Source organism: Varanus komodoensis, unplaced genomic scaffold, assembly GCF_004798865.1.
Source record: "Varanus komodoensis strain SLA01 unplaced genomic scaffold, ASM479886v1 scaffold1, whole genome shotgun sequence".
Lineage (NCBI taxonomy): Eukaryota > Metazoa > Chordata > Lepidosauria > Squamata > Varanidae > Varanus > Varanus komodoensis.
Genome location: NW_025335268.1, coordinates 14,471,095 through 14,495,405, shown reverse-complemented (window position 1 = coordinate 14,495,405; position 24,311 = coordinate 14,471,095). Strand labels below are relative to the sequence as shown.

Sequence of the window (24,311 nt, the reverse complement as noted above, 5' to 3'; positions counted from 1 at the left end):
AATACCACAAGGACATCAAGAGGCACAAAGCATAGGCAGCGTTATCAACGTGATGGGCCAGCTTCCTTCCTTTTAACACCAGTTAACAGTACAAGATTTAGCAGATGCAAGACCTTCAGACAGAGGGACCCCCCTCCCCCTCCCCCCGTTTACTAGATGTAATTGTTATGCTTGTCGTGCAAGAGTTCAAGGCACAGGACGAAGGGCATAGCAATGAGAGAAGGAAGAAGGTTGACACGATCTCTCATTCTTTTCTTGAATTAGAGACCATCGGTGTAATCTTATACATGTATGCTTAGTACTAAATCCACTAAAGTGAATGGGGCTTACACCCAGGTAAGTGATTACACCAGGGCAAGCTGAATCCTCGTCCTCTAGCATAGGCATCTTTTAGCGAAGAAAAAAAGGAGACAAATCTATGCCAATGTGGCAAACCCGGCAGGAATTCTAAGAGCCGCTCCTGCCTACACAGGGAATTCCATGAAGCACAAGTCGAAAACCTCCCGGGAGAGACTCTCTACTTCAAGCTTACTTCCGGGTTTCTACTCCTCTACGCACGCGCAGAGCCTTATCTGCCTCACCCCGGACCCAATCACTTTCGACCGTACCATTGGTAGATAATAGCGCAGGGGATAACAGGTCATTTTCTAAATGCCATCCTTGAGTTCATTTGCCTCTGAACTCTTTCTGCTGTAACCTCAGAGCAGTTTCAGTTTTCATAATTATTGGCTGTTGCGACCTTAGACCTCCCGTCTCTTCTTAATAGCGCCCACCTATTACGCCACGTTGGTACGCTCCTCTCCCAGCCGATCCTGCGGCCGGGCAAGACCACCCTACTCGCCTTAGGGGGAGGAGCTGAGGGCATTGTTGGGTCAGGGGGCGCGCGCTGCCCGTGGGGGTGGCGTGTTGCGGGCCCGTCACAATCCCCGAGTAGCCGCCGCCCGCTGCTCAGTGTCAACTCAAGCACCACAGGGCGCGGCTGCCTCCTTTGCCGCCGCCGCCGCCGCTTCGCCGCCGCCGCCGCCGCCGCCGCCGCCTCCTGCTTAACCACCCACCCACCTAGCCATCGCCGCAGTGGTAGCGTCCGACTCCAGCTGACCGGCCTGGAATCCCGGCTTCGAGCCCTGGCCTGGACCCTCCGCCCTGAGCTACCCCTTCCCCTACCCCAGCCCTGAGACCTGGTGCCGCCGCCGCCATGGGAGACGCCGGCAGCGAGCGCAGCAAAGCCCCGAGCTTGCCGCCCCGTTGCCCCTGCGGGTTTTGGGGGTGAGTACGTGGTCGAGGGAGGAGGGGAAAGGGCCCGGCCGGTCGGCCGGCCGACTGGCCTGTCTGCCTGAGGCTGGGCGTGGGGCGTCTGCTGGCTTTCCCAGTCCAGGGGAGTGGTTGGTGAACGAGGGCCCCGGTTTGGCCTGGTGGCGCAGGGAATGAGGCCGGGCCAGGCGGAGCGGAAGGGCTGAGAAGGAGCGTCATATTTTTCTTGGCCTTTCCTAAAGGTTAGGGGCCCTCCTCCTCCTCAGAGGAGGGGCGCCGTTCTCCTGTCACAGGGATCCGTTCTCGAGACCTGTGTCAGCCGTACACATCACAGCGGTGGGGAGGTCGGGGCCTGATGGCCTAGGCCGTCCTATGGAAAGGGTGCGGCGGGTGCCTGGAAGGTGGGGGGAGGGAGGTGGCAAAGAAAACCACAGAGATTGCCCTTTCCTACTTCACCAGGATCCTACCTCCTTACTCCTTTACCCCCCACTCTTGTTCCGTGATTCAGTCTACAGGCTGCCTGTTTCTTCTCTTGGTTTTGACCGTTCTCCTGAAATATACTGCTATGTAATTCTCAGGTATTGCAATATGTCAACTTTGTCTTACTTCCCCAGGTATGGCAGGTTTCTGTTTCCTTCACTGTTCTTCGTAGAAATGACAGAGGACTTTCCCCAAAGGAGTGGTTTCAAATCCTTGTTTCCTCCTTTTTCCTTATCTGCTGTTCCCACCATCCAAAACTAATGAGAATATTTGTTCCAGCCTTAAGCTTGTCTGCTGAATAATAATGGCATGAACAGTGTGAGGACAATGGCACTTGTACAGAAGAATGTTTTCTTTCTTCTTGGCCTGAAGGCAAAGATCTGGTTTGCATAACAGGATGACCCACCATGAGCAACTAGCTGTTTTTCATCAACAACCCCTGGCTTGTTTTAGGATTGTGCTTATCCATAATGGGTTGTCTTGCCATCCATATCTGGCCAGGTGCCTTCATTGTGGCTTGTGGGCAATGACTAGAGCACCATGTTTCCCTTGGCAGGTAGGTGCTGGGCTGGGACCCTAGCAACTGGTGCATATAAACTTAGATGTTGTCTGAAGTTGTCTTGGACAGTGGAAAGCTGATCAGGCAAGACTGCACATATCTGATAGTTGTAAGTGTGCAGTTATGAAAGGCTAGCAATAATTTTTTAAACAATACGCTTTTCAGGGGCTGAAAAAAATGACCCTGGTTGTTCCCTTTATGAGGCTCAAAAATAATTAAAAAAAAAACCCAGAACAAAATGGTGGCAGACAGTGAGCAGATTGAGGGCAGGTGGAGGGAGACAGGATGGTTTCTGTCATGAATGAGTATGGAGGACTGGAGAGGAAGAAGGGGGAGACCATTCTATAGTAGGCCTGATTGTCAGTCAGGCACACCATGGATTGCTCAGTGAGCAACCAACCCACTGTGGATTATTGGTAGGTGGGTTAACATGGTGTGAATATGTCCAGTGTGATTATCTTTCCTCTGAAGAGCTTGTAACGCCCTCCCTTTAAATGTTATTCATTTGTCCTATAAAACAAAGCAAGGATGCTTAATACCTGTGGTGAAGATCTTGACTTTTTGTTAATCTGATCCTTCCCCCCCCCCCCCCCGCTTTGGCAGAATGTAAGTGCCTGGGAGAATCTTTATGTAGCTGAGGGCAAAGGTTGGACAGGACAGCCTAGCCCACCCCCCACCCCTGGATGTTGCTCACCCTATCAACAGAGGCATCTTGAAAGGGAAAATTTGGGATAACACTGTTAACTGATTTAGTAAAATAAGCCATCAGTAGTCATTGTGTGGCCTTGAAGTGGTAAGATGAATATAAACAAAGTTCTACACAGGAATTGAGATAAATGGCTGTTTTCCCCTGGTGTAGCAGAACTTCTCCATCCTTTTCTGCATCCTGCTTTGTGCCTCAAATCTACTCCTCTTGCCCTCAGAACAAATTTTGTGTGTGTAGTGGCCTTCAGGGAGGAGTGGGAAATCTGTTTCTCTAGTGGTTTCCATCCCACTAGTGAGTGACCAGTGATGGATCCTACTGGCTGTGTATGTAATGGAGGTGATGCACTTCAAAAAAGTATTTAGCATCTAAGTGGAATTTATAAAATAGTGTTCTCACTTGCATCCAGGAAAAGATAACGCTATAACGGATTTGTTAATCTATAAGATGCCACAGGGCTTTTACTGCATTTACCTCAAATGTGTTGAGAAAGATAATGAAGAGTTATCTGTATATTTGTGGGCACAATGTAATGTTTCTGAAAACACTTATTCAACTGGTTGCCCATGGTGAGTAGGAGTTTCTTCTAGATAGGAAAGCATTTGTATTTTGGATCATTTACCTTTTTCTAATGACATAGGTTGTTAACACCTCTGGGTACATTAGTAACTAACAGTATAGATCAGTAAATGTCATTGTGCAATTACAGCTTGAGAGAACTTGGTGCCTTAAACTTGATTTATTCAAGGAATGGCCATTTCAGCTAAGGGATGTTGGTAATAGAAATGTTCAATATGTGATTTAAGAGACCTCAGTTGCTTTCAGTTTGCTGAACTCAGGTTACCTGGATAAGTTTTTGCTATAGCTTTAAATATTTCATAAAGAAAATACATAATTTATGCAAGTTCTGTTTCCAAAGATGTTTAAAACTAAGAGGTCCTTTAATCTGTATTTATATAATCTGTATGCAGTGGTTTATCATGCTGTACTTTTATACTATTGAGAAATAATCTCATTTTTTTGCACCTCCCTTAGCTTGTGCTCACCTTAGTTCCTCTGACTCTTCTGTAAAGGTTATGGTTTCTATGTGCCTCATTCTTATTTAATGCTATTTAAAGTGTGTTACTTAAAGTGTGTTAATATCTCAGATTGAACACACCCCACACACGTATTCATAAAGTGAAAACTGGAAAAGGTCAAATTCTCTATTTGATATATATATATATAGAGAGAGAGAGACTATCTTTGTACATTTCAAGTTAAAATTTTATCTGGGGACAAACTGGATGTACTAGGATGATTGTTCCTGTTCTCCCCATCTTTTTGCTTGAAGGCCTAATTAATGATAGGGGAAAGAAAACATAACTAATGCAGCCTATACCAATATATATTTATGTGGCTAACTTTAAAAACTGTTTTCAACACTATGATAACCTACAATGGTTGCCTTGGTTTTGTATTCGTTTCAGTCTGAAAGTTTTAATCATTTTCTTCACTTTTAGGTTGGTTGTCTGAAGGACTTTTAAATGTTGCACATCTGTTATATCAGCAGGGATGATAGCCCCTAACCCAAAGTAGTACTGGAAATAATAGCACATAGGGACAGAATTTTTGTTGTATAAAAAGCTTAAGAGACAAGCTGCATTTTGAATTGAAATGTTTTGGCTATTCAGCAGTAAAAACTTCAAATAAACCTTCAGTTGCATGTGTACTTCTTCCTGTATATAATTTTGATTATTACATTGTAGCTATAAATTTTTGAATAGCATTACAGAAGAGTGAGATGCAATTTGGTGATTCATAATATTAATGAGTAAAATTCCCTTCTGGATTGTCTTGTGTATTCCTGCCTTACAGTAGTTGTGTGCTATTCATTTTTCTTAGACTATGTAAGAGACTTCAACAGGACTTTATCAGGTCTTGCTGATTTGTTACATAAATATATCATATTCATCTAGTTTTGTTTGAATCTGACTGATTCAGCTTTCTTGCACTTTCTTGCACTTGATCCATTTTCAGGCAGGTGCTTATTACAGACAAAACTGTTGCTTTTATTTATATGTTTGATTGCTTCTTAACTGTCTAACTAGTTCTTTGAGAATCCCAGAATAAACCACTTCAAGATCTAAACAGCCAGTTTTCTTCTTACAAGAATTGTAGGACTCCAAATAATTCAAAATGACATAATGACCACATTGAACTACTACTACCTTGAAATCCTCCCTGGCCCTTCTTTTTTGTTTCTACATCTTCCTGGTGCTCCCTTTACTTGTTTATTTTCCTTTAAAAACAGGCAAAACCCAAAAAACATTAAGCAACTTGTTTGTCTTGAATGGCACACCTTTCTTAGAGCACAGTGATTCTGTGTTGTCCATTTACTGTGCAGAATTAAGCTCCACTGTGGTCAGTGAGAGCTTAGACCCATGTCTATACGTAGGATCGCTGCCTAAGTAACAGTCATTCGGACTTAATGTTGATTGACTGTCACCTTTGGCTCATCTGAGGTGTGCTGCTGGTCATGCATTAAGACTGCACACCTGCTGTTTCTGCAGCTCCCCCATCCCAATAAATAAATAAATCAATCAAAGTGAGTTCTGTTCCTCAACATCACCTCTTAAGATATGTGGTAGGTGCTGGGATGGACTGTAAGGGAGGAGGAATTACAAAGGCCAGACAGCTTCAATTGTTGAGCTTTCTGAGATATGAAATAGGGTAAACTGACTTGTTTATATGTATACTTCTGTGAATGTAAGACAGTGTTTCTTTGCACTTGGTTATTGTAGGGCCTGTGCCTGTTTTCAAGCCAAGCTAAACCAAATCCCAGAATAGCGTAGATCCAGCTACATAAACATGCTTTTCCTGTGCTATATGGCATAGCTGTCAACATTAGAGACTGGAGACTGTCTGGCTAAGATCAGAGGTAGGAAACGACAAAAGTTGGTGTTTGTATTGACATAATTTGATACAAGAGACACCAACTTTAAAATACATTGAAGGCAACTGGGGAATGTTCTGGTATAATAATACATATCCAGACTTGGATATGTTAACTTCTCTTACTCATTTTTCCTCTCTCACTGTGTGTGTTCACATGCCTGCATGCCTGTATTTTTTTTCCTTAACTGTTATTCATGTTTCTTCTTGAGCCTAAATTGCATGTCCAAGGGTATCTTGAAAGGTGTCTTCATACTAACATGTGGAGATTGAGGTGTATTTAGAATTATTTGATAGTTTTGAGAATAAGAAACTAGTTGCAAGTTTTAGTATTTGAATACAGGTTTGTCTTGTATGCTTTACAATTTATTTTCCAATTAATCAGTATATTAAAATGTACTTCACTTTCACTTCTTGAATCTAATTTTTGGTTCATGAAGAAAATCATCTGTGGATATAAAAAAAAAAAACTGCTCCTGGACACAATGGTGCAACAAAAATTCTCTAATCTATGGGACCAGTATTTGCCAAAGATTATGCTTGCTACAGTAGCACAGTAGTATTGTAAAGGAAGTACATGAAGGCACACACACAAGTAAATAAATCTTTAAAAATATTTACTCTCCTTTGCACTAACATCTGTACTATAGTATATTTTGAGTGCCATTTTATTTGTCTTAATGTTTCTGAAATATCTTTGAAAGTGGTATGAGTTGTTCTGTCAATTTTTACTTCTGCTTCCTCTGATCATAATCCAGCTTTCCTTATCAAACCTTCTGAGTACCGATTGAAGAGCTTAGGAGATAAAATGCACTTTGCCTGTAGGAAACTATGTTGTTGCTCCATATTCTGCCGTAACAGTAGTTTCTTGTTCGTTGTACTGGTAACACATCATAACTTCTCATGATGTATGCAATCAAAGGCTTTGCTGTAGTCTATAGAGAGATTGTCTTCTGAAATTCTTTGTTGTACTCCACTGGCCCATGTATATTTGCAATATGATCTCGACTGCCTCTTCCTTATTGAATCCAGCTTGAAGGTCAGTCATTTCTCACTCCATATAGGGTAAATTGCAACACCTTGACTATCACTTTGTTTGTATGGGAAATTAGTACGATAGTCCTAAGGTTGCTGCACTCCTTAGCATCTCCTTTCTTGGGGATTGGAATGCAAATTGAACACTTCCAGTCAGTGGGCCATTGTTTTGCTTTTCATATTTGTTGGCTTACACTTGTTAGAATTAGGACTTATTCAGTCTTTGCAGCTTGGAAGTCTTTTATTGGTATCCTGTCTACTCTGGGTGCTTTGTTCCTTTGAAGTACTTTTAAAAGAACAGCTTACACTTTCTTTGAAGTACTTTTAAAAGAACAGCTTTCACCTTCTAATACTGCAGGCTCTTCATAGGATTCCTCTTTGAAGGACTCTGCCATACTTTTGTCTCTCTTGTATAGTTTTTCCATATATTTTTTCACTTTTTAATTTTTTTCCTGGTGAGATGATGTGTCCGCCTATTTGGCTTTCAGCATTTCTAATCTAGGCCTTAAGTTCCCTTTGATTTCTTGGATCGTTTGGAAGAGGTCCCTTGTTTTTTCTGTTGTTCTCTTCTATTTCTTTGCACCAACCATTGTACTAATTATTTTTGTCTCCTTGAGATAGTCACTGAAAAGTTAAATTCTGTATTCCAAATCTATTTTTTGCCTTTGCCTCTTGCCTGCCCTTAGCAGTTGGGAGAGTTTCTCCTTTTGTCCTAGAGTTTTTCTTTTTCGCCAATAATACCCCCTCTTCCTATTAATTTTCTTCAGTTATCCCAAGTAAGAAATTTCAAGTAACCAGAAAACCTTGGGAAAGGATAACTAAATCCTATTCTTTCTTAGTTAGGGGTAAATCCCATTGAATATTGTGACTGCCTTCCAAGCAAATAAGAATAGGATTAAGCAGTCAGTCACTGATGTTACTGCTGTTTTAAATTGCCCTGATTTATAGCGCTTTAATACATTTAGTTGGTCACCATTGTTGTAAATGAATGACACAATAAGGTCTATTAGAACTTTTAACAAAATTCTTAGGTCCAATCTTCTTCAGTGGGAGGATTCCCCAGACACAGCCATTACTGTTGTCTGCATTCATTGTCCTCTTAAGATGTCCCTTCAGGCAAAAAGATAACTACAATCTCCTTGAGCAACTTATTGTGCTAATATTTTAATAGCCAATTTTGAACTACTTTGCTGTCAGCAGAAGCTGTTAGTGCTTGTCCTCCTCACAGTGACCCCCCACATGAATTAGAAGACTAAGGGATTATTGATTTGTTAAGTATTAAAACTGCACTTGAATGCATTCACATAGAACTTATTCACTCTAAATGTAAACTCCATGTTAACACGTAGAAAATTAAGGCTGCTATTGAAGATGTGCTAGCTTGGTGGAAGAAGGCTTACATCTCTAAGGTGGGACTGAATTTGAATTACTAGTGTGCCAGCAAACATAATCTAAAAAGTGTTTGTTTTAATATGTGAGACATCATAGGCAGGCGAATCAAATTCTAAGCAGTGAACAACTTAATCTAATAAATCAATTTATTACAGAAATAATGTTAAGAGATAATTGCTGCACTATTTATTTCCTTGGCATGTGCTAATAGACAGAATAGTAGCATTCACAGATTTGTGTATAATTTACTAGGACTCAACATTATTCTCTGTGCTGATGATGTCTTGCTATTCAGCTTGAAACTTCAATGGTCAATTCTCACCTTGATTCAATTGATGGATACTTTTGCTTATTTGTCAGGCTATTCGTTTAACTGTCTAATTTATGTTGACTTTGTGAGGCAAAGTAAATCTGCTGAAGATGACTATCTCAACTTGAAGGTTTTGTGTAGGATTCCTCTTTTTATACTTGGCCATTGTTTAAAAAAATGTAATGCTCTATTTCATAATTGCTATGGGGTTCCACCCAATCATGAATATCTTTGAAATGGAAAAGGGGGGATTTTGTTTCCCTCATCTTGGGCTTATCTGCTGATTTGCACCAAATTTTGGCCTCATCCACCTAGATTAGGTTCTTTGCCCACCACCACTGCCCGGCAGTTATGGAATCTTTGTGTCTGAACCCCCTCTCCACATGCATAGCACTTGGCTCTCAATATATGAAAATAGATCCTTTTTGCAGTTGCAGTGATAAGGGAGGTGTGGTGTACCATCACATATAATTTTCAATTGATAATTTTTTCCATGTCGATCAACCTTATGGAGAAACCCAGTTTAAAAATAGGTAATACAACACTAATAAATTGGGCCTGGATGCATGCATAGATTTTCACATTGGATGAATTAGTTGCACTTGATTATAATTTTCTGTCATTTTCCACTCTTCGGACTAAGTATGACCTGCCTGCCACAAGCAAATGGCATCACATTCAGCTGAAACATCTTTTAGCATCTAGGTTCAGGATTGCAACTTTTGCTGCTTTGAAGACTTCTCGGCTTTTAATTCCTTTGGAGGCTGATCAGCTATATCAGCATACAATATGGTTTTATAAATATTTATTGCAGGTGAACAAAAGATACACAGGGTTTTGGGTAAGAATGGAATAATGGCTTAGACTGCTCAATTTTGCTTAACTGAATTCTGCATTAGTATCAATGGTTCTTAGGCTTCATCTTATCCAGTAAAAGCTGCTGTTTCATGCATATTGGACACCACATGCTTTTTCAATAAGGGCTTGACTAAGCTAACTGTTCGAATTGTGCTGCATCTAATGCTACTTTTACCTATAAGTTTTGGAAAAGTCCAAGAGAAGTGTCCTTTTGGGAAAACATTACTATACTGTTACATTTTTTTAAACTGGAAAACGCTTTAACATTTATGCTCAGTTATTTATCTGTTTTGTTGAAATCTAGTACAAATCTATACCAATTTTGCTACTAGAATCAGTAAGACTAGATTTAAATAATGGTTTTCTCACGCATGCCTACCTTACTTGTAAGTAGAGAGATGTCACTAAAATATTCCCAAACTTAGAGCCTGCTGCATTATAGGTTCGCTCCCCCAGAGGAAGAATAATACGATAAACCTCAGGCTATACACAAAAAGATCCAAAGACTTATGGAGGATTCTACTCAAAAGGTTTCACTTTCATTTTTACTGCTTGCCCTCCCTCTGCAGACTTAGTTTCTTGTGCAGATCTGTTCCACTCCCAACAATTTTCTTCTATTCACTGAATGCTTTGAAACATAGCTCTTAAGAGGTAAGAGGGTGATTCTGTGTACTTGGATTTGCAAAGGAACAATGGGATTGAGGTCTTTTTCTCAACACTGTATGTTTCTTTTATAAATGTTTGCTGTGATGAAGAGACATGTGATCTCTGCAGACATAAATTCACAGTTTTGAGAACTGTTAAAATCAAACATCTATTGATAATATCTTGTAGATAGAAAAATTGCCCAGTAATCTTACAGAAAGCTCTGGAAGAGCATGACATTGTGAATGGATTAATGGAATTCATTTATCAAAAGATTTAAACATTGCGTGAATATATAGCCACATCCTACATAATTAAAAACTAATCCTTATTTCATGATGAATAACCGTTGGACTATAATGTGTCTATAGAATAGAAAATAAAATAGAATATTAGGTACATTTTTCTGCAAAGAAACATTTTTTAAAAAAACCTTCATTGATTTTTATTCACCCCACTAATATTCAGCGCCATATATTCCTAGGAAATTGTGTTTAGGATAACATTTAAAAAGTTTTTCTTACAAGCATTGTCTTCAGTGAATTTGTTTGTTGAATCCAAGGTTATTTAAAAACAAACTATGACTTTGTAATTATCTGAATATGCTGAAGACATGCATATACTATTTTCATATGCAAACTTTATATACAATCAGTGTATCATCTGTAATGTACATTATTTTATCCATGTGATTTCCCATAACCTCCCCCCAAATGTTGAGACAAAGAATTGTATTCTTCTGCCTGAGAAGGAAATGTAGATTAATTGCTATTAATCTAGTGTAGGGGCTTATGACTGACTTATTTTGCCTATTATACTTAGGTGGGTTAAGATCCAAAGATCTTTAGAATTGCTTTAGACACACTATTGTAGTATTTAGAGAAACCCATGTGAAAGATACTGTTGTAGCATTATTTACAGAAACTTCAGGTAATGGACACATCTTAGAATGTCACCATCAGTAACAAGGCATACATTACCTGCAACAGCTTTCTCTTCGGAAGTGGGGATTCATGTATAGATTAGATAGATTCATTTGAACTTTACTCTGTTCCATTTTTGACTGAACCACAAGCCTACTTGTTCTTTTGAATGCCATATAACCATGAAATATTGCAAACTACTGCTTTCTCCTGAGTCTGAAAAGAGGGTTGCTCTCTGGCATGGGAGGGGTTTGTCCCTCAAGGAACAGGTGGAGTGTTCCTTTAAAAATGAAGTTTAGTCATACATCTCTTTATGTCTTTTAAATTTTTAATTGTAAATTTCATAAGGCTATGACAAAACCCAAAAGCAATGAAACATAAAATAAAGAGATTATATAATATAATAAAAAGAGAATTTTTATAATTTTATTATATAATAAAAAGAGATTATATAAAGTTATATCTGTTGCAATAAATACATTGGAAATTTGTGTGCCAACAATATATAAGGAAATACATCACTGTCAGTACTAATAGTTGTGCCTAGATTTCAAAAAAGACAAGCTAGCTTTCCATGTGTGGGTAGTGTTTAAATAGGTGAGAGTCGGTAGGTCCTCAATCTGTTGCAGTATTGGGGATGGCCACTTATCCTTCTGGTGTTGTAATGTCAGGCATTTAACTCTCGCGAGGGCCAATCAACAGGAGTGCTGCACAGCCCTGCCTGTGGCAGGAAAGAAGCAGGCCTTTTGGCCCACCCCGCTCATTGGCAACCCATGTAACCCTTCTTCCAGCCATGCTACTTTGTCTAAGTGACTCGCTTTATTGGTCCATATTCCAACAGGAGTATTCCTCTTTGCTATCTCTGAACAGCTAGCGAACAGTTATTTTCCATTTCACTAGCTTTTGGACTTAAGAAATTCTTATTACTTGCACTTCAGATGCAATGTGTTCCTCATTTTTTGTATTTCTATAGATAGGAAAGCACGTTTGTAAAATAAAATGTGTGTTTCTAATGTCATGTTACCCAAACAATGAACAAAGTAAGTTACCAAGCAACATACTGTATATCATTACAAGAAGATGACAAATTTGGCTACCCATGAGCCCAAGAAACTTGCTAAATGGGATTTTTGATTTATGCTATGTCACAGCCCTGCTTTTAAAGCTTGTCTATATCAAAACAGGTATGTGCAATGTAGTATGGAGGGATGGTATTTAGGAAGCAAAAGCCTAGAGCCGCCTGTTTGAGTATATGGAAGTAGTTGCAGAGAATGCCAGTGGTAACTGGGAAGAAACTTGCACAGCCATTTAAAATCCTGCTAGTGATATTATTTATTACTACTGCTGTTTTATCTGCTATTTTACTTCATGGTTTTATTAGTGTGCATTCTTGCATGTTTGATTTCATCATAAAGCACCCGGAAATTGAGAAATGAAGGGTGGTACAGGAATAAATAGACTTGCAGTATTCTGGATACTATCCTTTATTTAATTTAATAGCACTGCTCTTCGTAAATGTATTCTAGAGCAGTTCACAGAGTAAATTAAATCAACAGTAATAATACAGTATACAATAACATTAAATCAGTAGGTGTAGGCATACATTTGATCAATCAGTTTAAAACAACCCAATCAGTTTGGAATAATGGAACAACAGAGTGAAATTAACTGGGTTGGCTTACCTATAACCCCAACCTATGGTATGAGAGTTGAATTCTGGATTGTTATGTGTCAGCATGACTGTTATTTAAAATTGTTACATGTGAATCCAGAAATGTGGTGTGCTCATGTGTTTTCTTAAGTTACAGAGACAATGAACAAGAGTAGTAAAAAAAATGCCACTCTACATTGCCTGTACTGTGGCACTGCAGAAGTGTTTGGGATACAGATAGGAAGTGGTTATAGAAAGAATGAAAGAAAGAATGAATGAAAGAACAAACGAACCCTGATATTGAGCAAACAAACCATGGTTTGTTCAGTCATTTTCCAGACAAACTTTGGGAAGGGCAGCAAACTTCAGATTTGTTTTGGAGAAGCCCACATTACTGAGCATAGTTCAGATTACTATTGTATTCAGGGATAAGGTATAATTTAGTAGATCTGTTTCACTCTTAGCTTATATGTCATTTTTAGTGCAGGTTTGGGCAGACAGTAGTTTTTGATGTCTTATTTTTTTAAGAATGCAAATCTACATGGCCCAATGATGTGTATAAAGCAGATTGGGAAGCTTTTAGCCCCGCTCTATTTTGGAGAAACTCACAAAGGCAGAATTCTGGTGGTGCAAGGGGCCAGAGGAATAGATGAGCAGAGCTCTGCAATTCCATTGCCACCAATTTATAGTAGGAAGCATTTCTATTCACAAGTAAGCAGGGCTGACCTGTTCTGGATAAAGCTCAAAAGGAAGCAGGACCAAATAGTTCATGATCTTCCTTCCCAGGCCTACCTCCTTTGTCCCCCACAAATGGCTCTTATGCTTGAGCAGCTCATTGGAGTTGGCTTGAACTCTTCTCACTATTTTTTTTTTGTGATTTATTGTGATTTATATCCTGCCTTTTTCCTACAAAGGGCTCAAGGCAGCTTACATATCTCTCCTCCTCCATCTTATCCCCACAACAACAACCCTGTGAGGTAGGTTGGGCTGAGAGTCTGTGACTGGCCCAAAGTCACCCCGTTGGCTCCATGGCTGAGCGGGGACTAGAACCCAGATCCTCTGAGTCCCAGCCCCATGCTCTTAACCACTACACCACACTGGCTCTCTAAGAGAAGGCAATGGGTGAATGTTTTAATCCCAGGGGCTACTTTGGGCCAAGATAGCTTTATATTCAAGGTTACTTAGGTAGAAACCACTTGTATCAAACATGATACACAGGTTATTAAACACAGTGATGAAATATGGATGCACAATATAAATATGCAAAAGGAAACATACATTCCCTTTATCTGTATTTGATTCTTGATTAGGCCATGGGATGCTCCATGGGCCATCAGAGTTACTCAGACAAGCAACATGTCAATTCTTCCCTCAGACCAAGAGCAAGACAAAACCTCTTGCTATGGATTTCCTAAATTTTTCTTTCCCTTCTTTTGGAATCTCTCAGTGCATAAGAGTCTAACCTTCCCTTCCCTGAGGGGAGACAAAGATGGGATTAAACTAAACTGCTTCAGTAAGGCAAACAGTTTTGTTTTCCCCATAAATTTAGTCTTTATCTACAGAATGACTGGGGAAGGCAGCTTCAAAGCAATTATTTCTAGTGCTCTTCTTAACAAGCTGAAGGCCATAATACCTTGGCATGGCTCCAGAAAACTATCCTTGTTTTGGACACTGGGAAAGTTTACTACCTGCTGAACCTTAATAAATTCCTCACCATTCTTCTGGTTCAGCCCAAGTAATACAGTGAGTGAAGACCACTGAATGAAGACATGTCAAGGAGTACTAATTGGGAAACATGGAGGAGGAGCAAAACTAGCTGAATGACTTGTCTGCTTTTTTCTCTTTCTCTGATGGAGCAAGTCTTTGGGGATGGGCCCAACCTAACGGAAGGACTGATGTGCCAAATTCAAACCATGGGCCAGATGTTCCCTGTAAGTGTTAACATATTTATCTGGGAGTGAGTCCCAATAAATTCAAGAAACCTTCTCAACATAGATGTATAGGATTGCATTGTCCAGTGTTTTTTTGCAGGAATCCCTACAATAGGCAGGCATTGGATGATTCACTGAAAATTGCTAGTGGTCCAATTGGGGAACAATGACCTACCATTTTTTCCCCCCGATTTATATCCTGCCTTTTTCCTACAAAGGGCTCAAGGCAGCTTACATCATTCTCCTCCATCTTATCCCCACAACAACCCTGTGAGGTAGGTTGGGCTGAGAGTCTGTGACTGGCCCAAAGTCACCCAGTTGGCTCCATGGCCGAGTGGGGACTAGAACCCAGATCGCCTGAGTTCCAGTCCTATGCTCTTAACCACTACACCACACTGGCTCTCATCTCATAACTAGTATATTCCACCTGGGTAACAGGTATTGTTCATAAAGTTTACTTATAAGTCAGTGTATCTTAATGGTTATAGCAAACAGTGTATGCTTAGGAAATAAATGAGAACATTAATTAAATCAGTCCTAATGACTTACATTTTATTAAAGAACAAGAGTCATAGTATGGGGGTGCTCTTGGACCCTGAGCTTTCCCTAGTTGCCCAGGTGGGTTCAGTTGCCAGGAGCACCTTCTATCAGCTCTGGTTGATTTATCAACTACATTTCTTCATGGATGATGGTAGTCTTGCCACAATCATTCATGCACTGGTAACCTCCAAACTGGACTACTGTAATGCACTATACGTAGGGCTTCCCTTGCTATTTATACCAAGGGCACTGGGTTTAATCACATTTTTTATTTTTATGATGATTTCTGTGATTTTATCCTGTTTATTATGATATATTAATTGTATTATTTTATCCATGCTATTTATCGAGTTTTATTGTAATGGCCAGCCAGAGAGCATGATGTTAATGGGTGTCTTTAAAAAACAACAACAAATAAACTTGATTTAAAGTGATTTAAAGTCTGTCCACCCCATTATTATATTAACTAACCATGTAAAGGTGTTGATCAGAACATTTTCTAATGCAAACTGAAGATTCTACTATGCAAATAAGTCTTAATTTTCATTGGAAAACTTTCCAGAAAACCTGCATTACAGAGCACGGTTCACTTTGAGAAAGAACTTGGTATATTTGGATAGGTGTAATTTAGTAGATCTGCTTCCTATTAGTTCATACATCAGAAACCAAGGGAAGAACATCTGTCTTATTTATTAATTAGATGTACAAATTTCTCTGTACAGCCCCAATTTTTTTCTAGTTGAGGAAAAAATGTGTAGGTGACTGCTTTCTGCTGAAGCTGTTAAGGCTCCACTACAGCTTAATGAACATCCACTATTTTGGTAACCAGGCTGAGCAGTAAATACTGCTATTCATACATATTTGGAGTGCATTCATAAAGCAGAGTGAGGGGACATTTGATCCTCCAGCAAAATTGTTCCACTGGCAGAAGGGTACCATTGGATGCAACTTTGTGACTTAGTTGTGAAACTGATTGGTGAGTTTGCATGACATGAGAAAGTATGGTGAAATTGTACCATTGTTGGTGTGTTGTGTCTTTCATACCCAGTTTTGGAATTCCTGCACTGTAGGTTTAATTTTCTGAAACTATGGAGAGAACAGCCCAAGTCTTCCATGCTTCCCCATGGCTTCTCTAGTTGACTAGACCTGGGTCCACCATTTTTCTGTTTCTGATATTGAAACCCCATAGATCTCTCTGGCAGGAATGGTCACAGAAATAGCCCCTTCTAAACTTTGATCCCTGATGCCTTTAACTCCCTAGCAACAGATGCATAAAGTGATGTTGGCCAAGTGATGCATTTGTCTCTCTATTTAATTTTGGAAACAGGAGACAGTACACACTGAGGGGGAAGTGTGAGAACTAGGGCAAAACTTTTTATTTTCCATTGATAAAAATCTCTTTGGGGGCTGTAGCAGCTGGTAAAGTGCTGCAGGAACACAGGTATGCTGGGGGAGCACACTTAAGGACTGCAGTGACCAGTCAGGTAGAGGCTGATTCTGGTCTATAGGCAAGGATTGGAAAAGGGCAGGGGTTTTGTTTGTGGGAGCTGTCTGGATGATGGCGAGGCCAGGAGGATGGAGTGAGGAGCATGGTAAACATGTGATTATCTGACTGGCAGCTTTGGTCAAAAATCCGTGTGCCAGAGAAACAATGCTGAGTTATTTGCCATGTCATGAACCTAGCCATTGTGCAGTGTCTTATTCCAGGTCCTCATGAACATTTTTATTAAAAGTTTCCATTTATTTATTTATTTATTATTTATTTATTTATTTATTTATTTAGGAGGCTTCTATGCCGCCCCATTCGCCAAAGCCTCGGGGTGGCTCACAATAATAAATAAATAAATACAATATAAAAACAATATAATTTGAGTCGACCTGGCCAAGAATAAAATAAATAAATAATAATAACAATTAAAATAACATTTGAATAAAAAGGTCTTCGCCTGGCACCAAAAAACGACGGCACCAGGCGGACCTCTCTGGGGAGCTCATTCCATAAATTGGGCGCCACCGCAGAGAAAGCCCTCCTCCGAGTACTTACCCTCATAATATCCTTCACGGAGGGTTCCCGGAGAAGGGCCTCTCGCGCTTATCTCAAGGGGTGGGCGGGCATATATGGATGTAAGCGCTCCTTCAGGTAACCAGGACCCAAGCCGTTAAGGGCTTTATAGGTCATAACCAACAGCTTGAATTGGGCCCGGACTTCAATGGGAAGCCAGTGAAGCTGATGGAGAACTTACATCTACTTCATTATTCACTTTTTAGATGGTTTTATCTACATTGTTTCTTGTCCGAAAAAGGATTTGTTGCTGATAAGAAGCTGACTAAAACAGTACATTTCAAACTGTATGGGATCAAACTACTGTAGCTTATTGAAGCTTTCCTAATATTGGTGGGTAACTTGATAGCCATATTCCTGGTTGCAAGTATTACATCTTAAACTAGCATTTAGTTGAGATCACTCCGCAATTGTATCAACATAAAAGCTTTTAATTGCAGATTAATGTTTCCCAATTGCTTGGATGTCAGCAGGAATCAAGCTCAGTAATACTGGATATTTTACTGGGTAATTATTTGTATAATATATATTTCTATGAGTCTTTCCAAGAATAATTGGTTATACAATGACAAATTGAATAAACATTTAAATACGGATAAATGACTGACTTTGTCACACATACATACTTGTATGCTTTCTTACTATTAAAGGAGGAGTTAATGTATTGCAAAAATGTTACATTTATTCTTCAGTGAAAAGTCTTCATATTATTGTGGTGTTTGATAAAATGCTATTTTCTTCGCAGGTATCAATGTCATTTGGGCTTGCTGGAAATCAGTTCTACCTTTAAACCCTCTCTGACTTAATAAAAATCAATATCGGATCAATAGAATGCATTCTAGATAAGAAAGAAGCATTTGCCAGTTTGTAGGAGATAGTATAGATTTTTCTGTTATGTGCAACAATTACTTATTTTTTAGAACTTGCTAATGCTATTAATAGGTGTTGAGGATGATGGAAGTTGTAGAAGGTTTATTTTGCTTGGGCACAGTGTCCATTGCTGAAGTATTCAGTTTACAAAAAGGGAAAAAAACTGAATGAAAAAGACGATTTTGAACTTCTTTCCCAGGTGAACACATAGGTCTACTTTTCGAAGAACACAGTAGTCTGTGTTGCAAGAAATCCCACAGAAGATGCTGGATGTGTAGAGGATCCTGCATTATGGGATGTAATTACAATTACATTATGAGACTGAATTATTTCCAGCATAACTAGCAGATTATTCATGTTTCTATAAAAATGCTTTGAAGATGTGTGGATTCTTATCTGGTGCACTCTGGAACAGAAGTTTCTGCTTAACAAGATTATGAGTTACAAGCTTAACAAATTTATCATGTATAATAATCTAGTATTGTGTATAGCACTTTGTGCATGGTACATTTTTAACATTGCTGATTAATCTTCATTACTGCAAAATTATACATGCCAATAGCAATAGTAAGTTCTTAGAATATGGTGACCTTTACTAATATGTCTTGCACACTACTTTTTGTAGAGGAGATAGTGCCTTAGTATTACCTGTTTACAGTGTGGATGATGAGCTCCCAGTTAATAGCTAGTAATTAGAAGGGCAAGGTCTTGCCTGATTCATGTATTTAATAGAGCAAAATGATTTGATACTGCTCTGCAAGAATGGAATCCCACTAGTTACTTTCCTGTGCAGCTTTATCTTTTTGAACAGGTATTCTTTTGTGCAATGTAGATGAGAATGGAATAGTGGGAAAATAATGAGTACTTCCTGTCTTATTCTAATTACACCTATATAGTAAAAGGAAAAGTAGACTTGATGTATGTCATAGCATAGAGAATACCAACCTGAGTAAGATAAAACATTGAGGGCAGGGGATGAGGCTTTAATTTCAGGAAGGTGGGTGAGGCTTTTGCCTTTGTACAGGGATGAAGAACCACCAGCCTGTGGGCCTAGTCTGCCCTGCTGGGTTTTCTGATAAAGCCTGTGGTTGCCCCAGGGTGAGTGGCTTGGCTTGGCTTGGCTTCCAGCCTCTGCCCCCTGGAAGCAGCCCTACAAAGACAAATCCCTACTCTTACTTCTGATCTCAGAAAAGAACTAACAGCAGGGTTGTCGGTATCAGGAGGCTTGACTAGTGTTGGGAGGAATGGCTCCTCTTTCTGGTGCTGGCTGAGCACTTCATGTGATGAATGTGGGGGTGCAGAGTTGGAGGCTTGGCCAGAGACTGCTTCTTTCAGTGCCGATCTGGTATATTTCTTCAAATTTAGATAAAAAAGCACAGAACTCTCTACCTGTCTGGCGTGGGGAAGAGTTAAACTGAGGTTAGCACAATTATATCAGTGGGTCTGCACAGAAATCTGTGTCTCTGCCACCCTATTTGATACCTCTGCCTTAGTAGATTCTGCCTCCGGGTCATTGATTGGAGTGTAATGGGCTAATCCATTAAATCACATTTCTTATTCAAACATTTTAGAACCTTCATTCTTTTTTTCAGTGTAGGTTGTTTATTGAGATTTTGTAAGTTTTACACTTGTGGAACTAGAATAAATCAATTCTTACATTAATATGTCATTAATTATTTAAGGAGAGTAAGGTTGAGATGTGTATATTTATTTATTTATTTATTTAAAACGTTTCTATGCCGCCCCCATCGCAACAAAGCCTCGGGGCGGCTCACAAAAAAATACACAAAAACATACATAAACAATAACAATATAACAATTTAAAAGAAAAAACATTAAAAAACCCCCCGGTGCATTCTCGGCTAATTTTAAAATCCTAATAAATTTTAATTTAGCAATTAAAATAAGTTTTAAATAAAAAGGTCTTAGCCTGGCACTGAAAAACAAATAATAACGGCGCCAGGCAGACCGCTCTGGGGAGCGCATTCCACAGATGGGGCGCCACCGCAGATAAAGCCCTCCTCCGGGTACTCACCCTCCTAATATTCACAGAGGGTTCCCGGAGAAGGGCATCCATTGCTGATCTCAAGGGGCGGGAGGGCATATATGGGCGCAGGCGTTCCTTGATATTTGCACATCAAGAATTGCCAAATTTATATGCCTGAACAGGAGCTTAAGAGAGTTGGCCCTGAAATTACTTACTGAAACATTGTTAACATCATAAAATTTAACAGTGCATACAGTATTGGCAAACGTTTGTGGAGAGATTTCAAGCTTGGTAGCTTCTACCCTTAAATGTCACCCATTGGGCTACATTTTGCAGGTGCTAATTATTCTCTCCCTAATTAGACTACTGAGTCTTCAAAATGGTTTGCAGAATTTGTGCTTAGGGCCTTGTATTACTGAAGGTAAATTTAATAGAAAAAAGGTGTGTTTATCATTGTTTCAGCAAAGTACTGGAAGTGCCTATTTTGATGGTCTAGTTTATCTTTTTGATGGTCTTGTTCTTTATCTTTATTTACACAGGATTGCTTAGAGAAATGTTAATGGACTTTTAAAAACACATTGATTTAAAATATGCTTTTCTATGATAAACCTCTGGATTTAACTGCACAATTGATAAAAATGCATGATACTATTGCAGTTAAGCTATTATCCTTCCTTTTGCTAGTTTTCACAGTTATGAAGCTTTGACTGCTTGTGATGAGCAATATGATCTTCACAAGTTGTCTTATGGTTTCTATGGCAACATAGCAGAAACAGCAATTGACACCAGAGATGTGCATGTGCATATATGGCGAGTTAATGTTGCTCTGTAAACTAGGAACTTGTATGCAGGGCAGTTTTGCTTTTTATGTCACGTCATTCACTAATGCATTTTTATAATTGCTGCATATCAGGTGAGTCACTTTGCAAAATGACAGAATGTCAAACTTGAATCAGGCCTGTTTAAAAGATTCCCATTCATCTGTGTATGTATTTATTTATTCCCGCTTGTTAAAGTATAGTCTGTACCTTAACCAAATATTTTGGCTACACAGCTGGAAGTAAGTTGGGGAAGTGAAATAAGACACTGAAATCCTGCCCTTGATTGGGTTTAATCACTTGTCCTAGGAGTTGACTTGAACATGCCAAACCCTTGGTAACAACTTATATATTATACCTATGCAGTAACTTAAGCTTATTTAGCTTTTATACCAGGTTGCATAATGATTTATATTATGACTAGGTTTCTGAAAACTTTAAAGTAATAGAAAATCCAGAATGGACAGAATTAGGCCAGGTAAAGGCTTTACTTGTCTCCAATGGGTGATTTAAACCTAGTGGTGTCTGACAGACAAGAACTAGAGTTTTTTATTATAATCAACTTTTATATTTTTTCTTGTATTTTCAGCTCAAGTAGCTGAAACATCATTAAACTCTTGGAAGTGCTGACATGGGAAACTGGTTCTGCTACCTTAATGATACAGAAAAATCATTTTGCTGCCCTCACCTCAATTTGCTGATTTACTAACCTGCTTCTGACATCTGTTTAAAATACAGTTTTATAGAGAGCTAGCTTGCTTTCATAGTAGAACACCTTTAAAATGAGAAAAATGTGTTCAATCTTAAGTTCTGGTAGAGGATGATCAGTATGAAAAATGTACTGGTATTTATTATTTGCTTTTTTGAAAATTAAAGCTGTCATTAGAATAGAAAAGATGGTAATCTTAGCTGTTTCTGTCCCATCAAAACCTATTTCAGCAGATATCCAGGCATATTCATACTGTGTTTCAGTATTGTATGTTGCTTAAAAGTAAACATGCTGACGCTTTATCAAAATTTCCAGTGTTATTATTTTAAAATAATAAATAAATAAATGTACCTTTATATGTATACCTATGCTTATGGGTAGGGTCTGCAGATGGCGCAGTGGTTTAAACTTCTGAGCTGCTGGGCTTGTTGATTGAAAGTTTGACAGTTCGAATCCGCCTGACGGGGTGAGCTCCCATGCTCTGTCCCAGCTCCTGTCAACCTTGAAGTTTGAAAGCATATAAATGCAAGTAAATAAATAGGTACCACTGTGGGAAGGTAACAGCTTTCCCTGCATCTCAGTGTTTAGTCATGCCGGCCACATGACCACAGAAACTGTCTGTGGACAAACGCTGGCTCCCTTGGCTAACCTCCCCCAAGAGTCAGACATGCCTGGACTTTAATGCCATGGGGAAACCTTTACCTTTATGCTTATTGGTGCAATATAAACATAACCATGGATTCTAGAGACAGATGAATTTTATAAAATAGAAAATGATGGTTGGGTGTTTAAGATTTCTTAAACCCAGTTTATTCTATTCCTGTTTAATTATTTTGTATACAAGAACCTGTTAGCTGGTTACCATATGGGATGATACCTTAAATTAAAAAGACATGCAGGTATACTGCAAAGATATTGCGGGTTCAGTTCAAGACCACTGCAGAAAAGCAAATACTGTAATAAATCAGGTCACATGATTCCCCCCCCCCCCCCAGTGCATATACAGTATATCACAGGAATACACCCCTCACATTTTGTAAATATTTTATTATATCTTTTCATGTGACAACCCTGAAGAAATGACACTTTGCTACAATGTAAAGTAGTGAGTATACAGCTTATATAACAGTGTAAACTTGCTGTCCCCTCAAAATAACTCAGCATACAGCCATCAATGTCTAAACCACTGGCAACAAAAGTGAGCCGATAGACTTGCTCGATGCAGGGCTGCCGCAAACCTATTTGTAAAATATCTATGAGATGGTACAAAGCAAAGTGCAATAAAATGAGGTATACCTGTTGTGTCAGGTTTGGATTTTGTTATGAGGTAATTGCAAAATCTGGACTGAATAAATGCTTGAGGTGGAAGTTGGATATCCTCAAGTTTACACACTAAAGGCTTTAAATAGAAATTGATGGGGTATCCATGTAAGACAGTTCATTTAGGCAAAAATCTGAGCAGGTGGGAGTGGCTATATAGGACAGCTTGTGCTGGAAAACTAGACAGTAGAGATAATTGTTTCCTAGCATCATTCATGGTTTTCTGGTTGAGAGCCAGTTCTCTGTAATTTGAAATCAGTGCTGAAGTAATATAGTTTAAGAAGTCTTTAAATGCCATACCACAAACAAAGCTTTAATATCCTGTTTAGATTGCAGCAACAAATGGTGCTTCCTTGATCAAAATTTACGTTGCACTTAAATCCAAAATTCTGCAGGGCAGGTCACACAATATTATAAAAATATAAAACAGCAGCAATGATGAAACCAACTAATTGAACTTGGCTACAGTGACACTCTGGAACATACTGGCAAATAAAAAAAGTCTTAGGTGGTCAAAGTTCCTGTGTTGCTACGAGTAGCAAAGTCTCTTGAACTTCCTGTGGCAGTGGGGAGGAATGTGTCAAACAGTGCCCTTAATGGTTCAGGAGGTTTGTAAACTTGACCTGAATAAATTGTCCAGTACCTCCCTGGTCAAATTAACCAGCCACCAAAGCTACCATCTCTTCTCTACATTATACTTAACTTTATTCATCCTCATCTGGTCAGTAACTGATTTCAAGCACTGCTTCGGCCACTTTGCTGCATTATCTGTATTTTATGAAAAAGAGCAAAAGAGCTAGTGTCACTTCATGGGTCAGGTCATGGAATCCCTTGGGACTATAGATGTTAGGAGGATGAGCTGTGGAATTACCACTCAAATATATTTGCCCATGTTGAATATTTAAGTAATAAAATTCGAAATGTAATGTTCTTCCGCATTAGCACTGTCAGTAATTTTTTGAGCCCTAATAAAACATTAGAACATGGGTGGCCAGACTTGCTCAATGAAAGAGCTACATATGGTAAATGTCAGATGTTTGAGAGTGTTGGGTAGAGGCAGGTGGTGTGAGGCGAGCCACAGAATAAACACAACTGCATGCGGCTCGCAAGTCTCTAGCCATCCCTGTATTAGAAGTAAATCGTTATTGCAAATTCAGAATAACAGTTCACAGGTGTTTTGGAGGGGAAGATTGTGTTTCTCCCCTTTTTTTAACAGTTCCAAAATAAAGTTTTTTTAAGAGCAGAGCTCTTCTTTTTATTCTATAGGTTACAATTATAATTTTGTGTCATACTATGTTTGACTGGGATTATATTTACAAATTCATAGAAATCT

At 39.2% G+C, this 24,311-nt stretch overlaps 1 protein-coding gene across 2 annotated transcripts in view; it reads left to right on the top strand.

Moving 5' to 3' along the window:
* Positions 1–869: 869 nt before the first annotated feature.
* Positions 870–24,311, top strand: part of ZFAND3 (zinc finger AN1-type containing 3) — a 163,689-nt gene continuing 140,247 nt past the window's right edge. The window contains exon 1 of one of the 2 annotated variants that reach the window (XM_044443883.1): positions 870–1,266. Coding sequence is in view for 1 of the 2 variants with exons in the window: in XM_044443973.1 (XP_044299908.1) it covers positions 1,196–1,266 (71 nt within the window). In the remaining variant the exon portion in view is untranslated. The remainder of the gene's footprint in view (positions 1,267–24,311) is intronic. The other variant, XM_044443973.1, reaches the window with a different exon arrangement.